General features: G+C 37.6%; 1 protein-coding gene across 1 annotated transcript; it reads right to left on the bottom strand.

The window, feature by feature from the left end:
• Positions 1–5,793: 5,793 nt before the first annotated feature.
• On the bottom strand, positions 5,794–9,244 carry LOC121327311 (galactose-3-O-sulfotransferase 2-like). The gene is made up of 2 exons (XM_041271261.1): positions 8,180–9,244; positions 5,794–6,830 (listed from the first exon to the last, which is right to left on the bottom strand). Exons 1-2 carry the CDS (start codon positions 9,200–9,202, stop codon positions 5,862–5,864), a joined length of 1,992 nt encoding a protein of 663 aa, XP_041127195.1. The 5' UTR covers positions 9,203–9,244; the 3' UTR covers positions 5,794–5,861.
• Between the last annotated feature and the right edge of the window lie 452 nt (positions 9,245–9,696).

The following is a 9,696-nucleotide window of genomic DNA, read 5'->3' as shown; positions in this document are numbered from 1 at the left end:
CAATAACGGAGCGAGCACAACCGTGCAGGTAATTGCAGCTGCTTTGCTTCCTTGTTAGATGCCCATTGTCCCTGTAAGGAGTCAGAAGGTAGGTCTCCAAAGGATAAGCCAAGTCACCCAGAACATGTCTGTCAGGAGGAAGTATCTGCTGGTTTCCCGTGACTGTACTAATCTGACTGTTTCTAAAGAACATGGATCGTGCACTAACCCTCACCAACCTGCATTGGCATCAATGAATTTCATCTCATGATCACAAACTCCTTGCAGTAAAATAGAAGGAAACCCCTTTCTATTAAAATAACTGTGCTTTTCAATTTCTGGAGCCTTGATTGCTGTGTGGCAACCAATTGCAATTGCACCAGTGACTCCAGGATATCCCCACTCTTCAAATGCTGACATGTTTAATCCAGCATTCTCAATGCTTGGCCACTTAATGACATCTGAGGTCATAAAGGACAGAGCATTACACATATCAAAGAATGTATAATGAGCACACCCCCGGTTAATTCCAAATCTGTCTCCTATCCCTCGGAAAGATTCTTGGGTGCCTAGTGTCCATAAAGTCAGTAGTAGTTTGGATTCCACATGAAAAGTTGAGTGCTTCACATCACATAATCCTTTGACTTGCTGAAAAACATACTAAGAAAAACAGAATTAAAATAGTTGTTTCATATGTTTATTTAATGCTCTATTTATTTTGTGTGTTTTGTGCATTTTATGCATTTATGCTTTTATACTTTTTATGTATTTGTTTATTCAGTGCTTTTTATGCATTCTTTTGATATTGAAAACTTATGTTGAATTTGAACATGTGAAGTGGGGATTTTATGTAGTTGTGGGGACAGTTTTTATTATAACAGCAGCCTACTAGAAAATAAGAGCCTAATAATAAAAAACACAAGCATAGTACTTGAATAGGCTCAGAATATGCATATGAATGCCAAAATGTTTTTTGAAAGCAATTAATTTGTTGACGCTATTTTTAAAGTTCCTGTAAGGCAGGTGATTGTGGTGCTGAGTTGAGGAGTGTTCCTGGGTGTGTGAGGTACAAGGCACTGCTCCCTGTAATGACAACCCTAACCCCAACTTAACCCAGTCTGTGTACCTTCAGAAATTCTTAATGTCACACTCCAGTAGTGCACCATGTTGCTAAGAGTAGAATTCACAGTGACATCAACTGTACCACCTTCTAAATATAAGTAGAACCCCTTCATCTCGGAGGATGCATTAGTGACTCCTCCTCTTAACTGAATTCCGAAGACAGGTGGTCTAACTAATGCAACCCCAGAGATTAAGGAGATTACAAATGTATGCCCCTAAGAGGGTTTTTTAATGTCACATTTCATTTGTTTTTAGGTTATACATTTTTTTCTGTTTTTTTTTTTGTATTTTAAGTAAAAAGCTCCCTTATTAATGATAGGGTAACTGGTTCCTTTTTGACGGTGTAATTGAGAGGCAGGTGTTGCAGAGAGGTGATTGGCTGAATAGAAGCTATAAGTATGTGTGTGGGTTTCTATAATTTTGAGTATTGGTATGCAACATCCATTATTTTATTTTGTTTCTTTTACAGTAACTGTTTACTCTGCTGCATCCCTAATTAGTTGGTGTGGTGTAAGAGATGATGTCTCAGCAGGAAGTAATTGGTCAGAAGATCAGTTTTCCCAGGGGCTGCTTGGTCCCCTGCATTGTTGCAGTTGACATGTTGGTTTTGACTACACTCATTGGAGTGTGGTTCCTGGTCCGGACTTGGCAGGTCCAAAAGCTGGTGTGAGACGGACAGGGGATCCAGCTCCATGTGGAGTGGGCTCTATTGCATACTGTACTTCAAGCATCATAAAAGATTCAGCCCAAATAAGAAGTATATCTGTACATGCTTTACCACCCATCTCACATATGCATGCTTGTCACTGTACAAATGAAATCAAGTCTCACCCACCTTTCTGCCCATCCAATACTTGATCTGGGTTCTATGTCCTTCCTTGGTAAATGCGTCATAAATAATCTCACTGTTTCTGCACATTAAAAGCAGCCAGTGTAATTATAAAAGCTGTTGGTCAAGCAGATAAACAGAGGAAAACAGAAGCAAAACCAAGACATGTCAGCACATATGTGCACTTTTATTTACAACAGAGACATAATTAAACAAAATGCAAACTTAAGGTTGTTATTGCAGGGAGCAGTGCCTTGTAGCTCAGACAGCCAGGAACACTCCTCACCTCAACACCACAATTACCTGCCTTACAGGTGAACCCGTCAGTTAATTTTTTGATAGAAGTGTTTAGTGGACAATCAGTCAGGGTGCTGGTTTTCAACATTCCAGCCACATTCTCACCAGGCTGGAGTGGAAGGGACCAGCCAGAGCTTTTTCCTGCAGGGTTAGGAAATGTCAACCCCATCCTTGCCTCACTTGTTGAATCATTTTCATTTTTCCTAATCCACATGTATGACCTAACAACCTAACCCATTACGCTCAGAATTTGCACAGGTGCTTACTTTTTTTCTTTGGTGGAGTAGGCATATAGGGTACTCCTTCCTTTACTAATGTATCATTATCAATGTTACTTCAACTTTCAGAGCCAGCCATTTCACATATGGTTTGCTGTCGCCAAAGCAGATCAGGTTCAGGTTCATGATAGTGGAACTGTATAGTTTTATGTCTTAGATTGGCTATCCAGTGTGTCAATAATTCTGGGGCTGTGTAGGCATTGCAAAACAATGTGGCAGGGGTGGGACTTTGCTCTAAACAGATGCTATGATTTGACTGTGGCACTACACTGTAGCTTGCACTGTGTCTAGTCATTTAGCCTGGGACTTGACCTTTACATTTAGGGACTGTCCCATCCAATTAGGCAGATTTAAAGAAAAGGGATCCTTCGAATTGGAGGAACAGAACCCCAAACCACTCAAACTGGTCACAACACCATAAAATAAGGGACATATGCAAAATACACTGCCCCTGCTCTTTAACCTTGTATAATATACGTCTGGTTTCAAAGATCTTGATTATCGCTGCTCTTTGAATACTCAATGCTAATTTAGATAAGGTAATCCAAGATTAGAGATAATCGGGGTCTGTGAAAGTAGCTGATAGGGTTAATATGTGAGTAGGAGTCAGTAAAACAGGAACATTTTAAAGACAAGAAAAGCTGCTAAATTGGAAGACAAGAATTAATTAACAGTTAATAGGAGTAAGTAGGAAGGACAGGTATATATGATTTGGTAATAACTAAGTAGGAAATATTTTCTGGTAAAATGGTACTGTTTCTTTATTCCGAATGAGGTGTACTCATATATTTCTTCACTGGTTTCCACAAATAATTATTTCAGAGAAAAGAGAATACTGTGACCATGTGTTTTTATGCCAAAAAAAAGACATTTATTTAAAAATGCACCCAGCTTTACATGTTTTATTGACCATTTACACTGTTATAATGCAAATAACATAAATGTGTTTCTTTCTTTTACCAAATAAATTTTTTAACTGCATATGTATTTAGAATGTATATAACAGAATCAGTATGTACCATATAAGTTTGTCAAAGCTGCAGTGTCCAACAAGCATGTTCAGTTTTAAATACATTTGTATTCCTCAGAAATTTCCCACTCCATTAATCAGATGGCTCCAGGTCCATTACATGGTGGGAATAGACCTCAAGCTGTGTAGTAAAGACCTCACTGCTGACGTATGGTATAATGTACTGCTTGGTTCTTTATTCTGCCTTTGGTGAATTATCTCATTATACTGCATTGGTTCTTTATTCCTGTATTAGAAAATTATCCATAAACCAATCAGCTTCCAGCTCAGTCATTGCAGCAGCTGTGAATTAAATTTAAAATCAATCTGTCTTTTTCCTTTTGGCTTGCCGTAATGAAAGATTAGTTCACATTTATTGTATAGCAAATACTAAACAAAAACACAACTGGTCCGCAATTATTTTATTATCCACTGGATCATCCAATCAGCGCTGTGCATGAAAACCTGTCAATTGATACCTTGCAATGAAGAAAGCAAATAGTCCTTTACCTGCCGCTGCTACATCAGCCAAGCCAGGCCTGTCAGCTTGAGTGGAGCTCAGCATCTGTTCAGATAAATTATAAGCAACTCTGATCAGTTTTTTTTTTTTTTTCTCTCATTATGTCAGTGATCCTTTTTTTTTTTTTCCTTTTCTCAGCAAGTTCAAAATAAATCCAGGTTTTAAAAAGTGAGTATATGACATTAAATACAGGGCCTCCATTTTGTTTCCCTTAATCATTAAAATAATTGTAACTAACAAAAGAATTCCATATATTTTTCTTATAAAGGTCTCAAAAGTGCAGTTGTGAAAGAAACATGTATTTTTCATTTTTAAATTTGTTACTACACAAGGTTAGAGAAATCTTCATTTGCAAGCCTTGCTTTCGTTCTCTTTCTTTGACCATTTCTCCAGGAGAGTGAAATTGTATCCACCCCTTCAATTGGTTCTTTCCGTGTGAGTAACCAACCAGCTGCTTCACTAATTACTGACCTGCTTTGACCCTGAAGACTGCTCATGTCAAACGACCTAGGAAGCACAGCAGTAACAGACTTCCTGAAAGACCACTCAAGCAAATTGAGAACTTTCTTTAGCCTACTATAGGTCCAGGCATCATGTTTTAAAATGAAAATACATGTCACTATAATATGTCTTTTTCTTTAAAAACAGCACATGTGAGACGCATATAATGAATGAAATATCACAACAACGAACATTTAGGAAGCTATTTGCTACAATATTGTATTGCTCATCCCACTAGAGCTTATCATTCTGACATTTTTTAAAAACTTTAAACCTGTGATGAAATCGGTAGAACAATAAACAACATATGGGACTAAAAATCACCACATAAACAGGAGGTTTCAGAATTTTTACAGACCTCAGTGAAATGTAATCCTGCGCAAACTATCCATTTCTTTTTATCCCAGATCATTTTCTCAGAGGTCATCTGATTATTTTACAACATATCGGGACCATATGTAAAATTTCTAACTCAGGTATCGTGTGCGAATCGGCCATGTCAGTGTTATGTTAGAATTGATACAGCATTTCCAGGGCATTCACCTCAAAGCAATGCCAGAATTTACAATAAACCATAATGTAATAGTAAAATTTGTACGATCTGTCCTGAGATTCTCCAGTTTAATAAAACTCTACGATTGAGCATAACCAAATGGGACAGGCAAAAATACAAAACACAATGCTTTTACGGTGCATTTGAAGATGGAAATACATATCACTCAAAGGACGAAATGGTTATTGTAGCCTTTGGAAAAGAAGGTACAACAAAATCAGTTATTTAAACCTGGTTCATTGTTTACAAATCATACACAACATCACGTTTAATTTTGAATTTAACAATGTTCATTGATAAAAACTATCCACATCTGGGAGGTTACTAGATGTCCTCTGCTTTTGACCAACTCTGAGGTCATCTGGTTTTCAGTCCTGTGCGAATCATGCTTTAAATGGCTGTTGTAAAACCGAGACCTGCACATACTTGACAAGTTTGCAATGAAAAACAAAAGGATGGACTTGGGGATCTAAACATCAGGTAAGGTAGGTTATTCTTTCTGTTAATTCATTTTTGATATCTACATAGTAGTGGTCCTAAATGTGATTGTGAGGTGAAACATTACGGTTCTTAATAGGGTGATTTCAAGTTCATTACAAGTTTGGAATCTAATTAATTTTTATTTTCAGAAACATATTTATAAATCATTACCCATCTACAACCCCCAAAAAAAAAATAAAAATAAAAACAACAAAATCCTGGCTATTTCACTGCCTGCAGTGCCCTATTATAAGCCACTATTGGTGGATTGCCAACATTTAGCAGTACTTATTTCAGGGCATGTTTGGAAGGTTGGTCTGTGCAGTACTTTTTGAGCCTCTTTTCCTATAGACACTATTCCTTAGGTTCTGATTTTCAGCCCCTTGGTGGTTAAGATTCCTTCTTTGCCTCATCTTTGCTTTACTTGCTTTCCAAGTCTGGGAATGTGCTTGTGTTGTCTTGTTTTGAACTGAAGCCTTTAAGACCGTGTCTGGAAACTGCTTGTCATACAGCGATGCAGTGTACTGCAGCTCTGGTGTAATGAACCTCTGACACTGCATTTTGGTTCGGTCGTCCAGATGCGGATTGAGGTTGTAGCCCTGAATTTCAGCAGCTCCATACTGAAAGGGCTTAAAGGATGCATCTTTTACTTGGGAAGGATCCACTGCCCCTCCTTCCTGGAGACAGATCTTCATCAGTTGGCGTCTCCTGTCCCTGAGCTTCTCGACTTCATCCTGCATCTTCTCTCTCCCCATAGACTCATCAATCTTTCTCCAAAATGTCTTGTTAAAATGCAGATAGAGCTTCCAGTCAAGGGAGTTCCACTCTTTTATTTTCTCCATGGTCTCCAGAGATAGCTGGTGTTTTGTTTTGTTGTTCCTGCTGTTGAGTTTGAAGGAAACCACATCGTCAAGGGACCAGCAGAGGGTGTTCTTCAACAGGATCATTGACTCATCAAAATAGGCTGAAATCAAAATGAGATTGAAGTTCTTCGCTATTAGGGCGATGGACAAGTTGAGATGCCTCTCGTCTTTCTCGTTGTTGTTAAACCCAAAATCGAACATCAGTAGGTTCTTTGCGTAGTGGTTATTGGGAAGGGAAGCGTTATAATGACTCCAGGGATCCTGAAGAAATTGGTCCAGTGTGCTGACTTTTGAGAAAGCTGGTATGTATTTGTAGTAAGAGAAAGAGGATTCCATCATGGTGACTGGGTTCCGCAGGATGGAGAAATAGAAGGAATCTTCAGGCATTACTTTCCTGACCTGTAAATGGCAAGAGAAGGAGAAATGGCACATGTATCAGATGTTAAATAAAGTTAGCTGGATCGTTCTCTGTAGTTGGATTTGGATATAGGCAGGCCAAACCAAAGGTGGAAGGGGGTCACATCAGAATGAGAACAATTAAGAAGTTTCTAATCAATAGCACATGTTTGTACATAACTGCACTATGATGCAACCATGCCTACTTTTGGTAGGGCCCAGCCATTTCTCAATTTGACTCCTGGGGCTATGATGTTGTCCCAGATTTAAAGCTAGAACCTCATTAAAAAACCTCCTGCCGATTGACCATTTAGAGGTTTTTTTTCGTAAGAAAACAAATAATTGAATTTAGTACTCAAGGTCATAAAGGATTAGTAGATGTTTGCCAATACATTGTTGTAGAGAAAACCAAGCATCATCTGAAAGATTATAATATAATATAATATAATATTTGTTAATTATAACTGAAGTTTGCTTAATCAGATGAAACGAGAAGCCCATATGAAATGTTATATGGTTATTCACCGCTCCATTCCAGCAGTATTATAAAATATCAAATATTATTGTCATAAGTCTGATCTCAGGTGCAACTGGTATGCAGATGTCTTGTTTTTTATAATGTATTTTTTTTTTTTGGCCCTTGTGCCCTTTCATTTTTGTGTTTATTTATAATAAAATAGTTATTTTTTTGAACTACAGACTGTCTCTGGGCCTCTATCCACTCACCAGCCTGCCACAATCTACAAGAGTGATACCATTGTGTCACCTCGTGTTTCAGATACTTGAAAGGATGAATATCAAACTATCTGCGATGTAAAATGATACATATCTATATAGAATTCAAAAACAGCAAACAATAGTTATGTCTTTTGTTGTCTTGTCATGTTTTATTGCTAAACAGAACTAGTCATGTTACTGTGCTGTTTACTAGCAGGTATTATAGTGCTAGTTTCGGAAACAAAATTCTGTTTCTGCTTACTGATGGATAATTATATCAAATTAAATCTGTTGGAAAAGCCAAGTCAAATGTAACATTCTTCCAAATTTTGCTTTTAATTACTGTAATTAAAGATGTAAGCATTACAAAATCCATCACAGACCTATTCATTGTCACAGACCTATTCCATGAAATCTATTCTGAGCTTAGAAGCTTTCTGGCTAGTAGCAATTTCGTGCCTCATGTGCTGGTGAACAATAAATCAAGAGAACATTGTCAGAAACTTACATAAGCTGTGAGCCTGGAGTCAGTTTCATCTCACCTTGGCCTTATTACTGAAATTGTTAGCCTACCTATGCTTCTAGCTAGCTGTTTGAAAATAAAAATGGATTGGGTTCAGGTTAAGTTGTCTTACCTCTGATAGGTGGAACCTCATATGATTGCACATGATGTCATATTCCTTAATGGTCTTTGACCTAAAGCCTTCAACGAAAAAAGCTTCAAAATAGAAGGGATACAAAAGTTGGTTGTGTTTGCCATGGGGAAGGGCAAAAGTCAGGTTCCTGGCATCTCCAAAGCGATATAAAATGTTTAAGATGGTACTGCTAGCTGTCTTATGCGTTTTGAGAAACACAATGTGAGTTTTTTGCTGGCAAGATGTGCTTGCTTCTTCTAGTTGCTTTAAAGCTGCTGGGTGGAGCTCAGGAAGGGTGCTATTTTCTAGCCGGTCCCTGTTGCTCAACGAAGATACAGGGGGGGCTGATGAACGCTGGTCTTCATCAGTCTTTGGCTGCTGTTTTAAAGTCACAGGACTTTCAATGTGGTGACTCTTGGTGTCTGTATTTGCCATTGGTGTGCCTTCCTGTTTGGTGGAACTTTGTGTTACAGGTGATGGGTTAGCATTTTTGTGTAATGTGATATCTTGAAGGACTGGTAACCTTGAGATTTGGCATTGAGAGGTAGCTGATTCTTTAGGACCCAAGTCATCTGCTTGTCTCGTCTTTGTATGTTCTTTGAGAGCAGAAACTGGGCCATCAGAGGCAATTTTAACTTCTGAATGACTTTTGGCTTCTTGATATTTTACGTTCTTTAAGTCTGTGGCTCCAGTGATTTTCTTTGAAGGATCTTGGAGGTTGATCTGACTCGTAGAGCTCAGAATCGGTACAGATATTTCAGTGTCCATGCTTTTTTTGGTAATCTTTTGAGCAATGGCTTGAGCTGTACCATCCGAAAAGCTTAAGTTAGAATCCTTTTTATAACTGTCTTTGTAAACTTGTGTGGGTTTCTGGGATAGGTGGCTTTTGTCTCTATTTGTTTGGAAAGTTTGTTCTCTTTCCATTTTCGTTCTGTATTCTTGAAAAGGTATTTTAGAAGGCTCTTCTTCCAATTGATGTTGCGTTGATGTGATTGTCCTTTCAACTTCAAACATGAACCTCATATCAAACAGCTTTTCGGTGGCAAACTGTTTTAAGGTCTGTTCTTTCCTGTAATAACAAGATGTTATTAATATTTCAAATATAGAAGAAAAGCAGCTGGAAACTCTTGGAAACCATTTTTACATGCTTTGCTTAAGCAAACTTCTGACTGTTTTTTTCTTGTTTATACTACATGGTTATAAACTAGTGATATTACACTTCTGTTTTTAATGTTTGCTCAGAAATGAATTCGGTATATATATATATATTATATATATATTATATATATATATATATATATATATATATATATATATATATATATATATATATTGAGGTCATATAGTATCTGAATTTGTCTCTGAGTGCTTAATACTTCTAGGTGTTGGCTGGAACACCCTCTATGACTTCTGGGGCTAATCTTACAACCTGGTTGCTCACTTAATTAGTGCTTCCAACTGTCCAATTCTATTACTCTGCAGTGAAGGATTTTACTGGCAATTGTAGCAAAAAGTGT

This window comes from Polyodon spathula, chromosome 14 (genome assembly GCF_017654505.1).
Source record: "Polyodon spathula isolate WHYD16114869_AA chromosome 14, ASM1765450v1, whole genome shotgun sequence".
NCBI lineage: Eukaryota > Metazoa > Chordata > Actinopteri > Acipenseriformes > Polyodontidae > Polyodon > Polyodon spathula.
Note: the sequence above shows the minus strand (reverse complement) of the source record. Positions and strands in the feature narration are given on the sequence as shown.

Excerpts from the sequence above, each read along its gene's own strand:
- LOC121327311 (XM_041271261.1), bottom strand. The coding sequence starts at position 9,202 with ATGAGGTTCATGTTTGAAGTTGAAAGGACAATCACATCAACGCAACAT. Across the intron at positions 6,831-8,179 it reads TGAGGTTCCACCTATCAGAG|GTCAGGAAAGTAATGCCTGA; the intron begins GTAAGACAACTT and ends TGCCATTTACAG.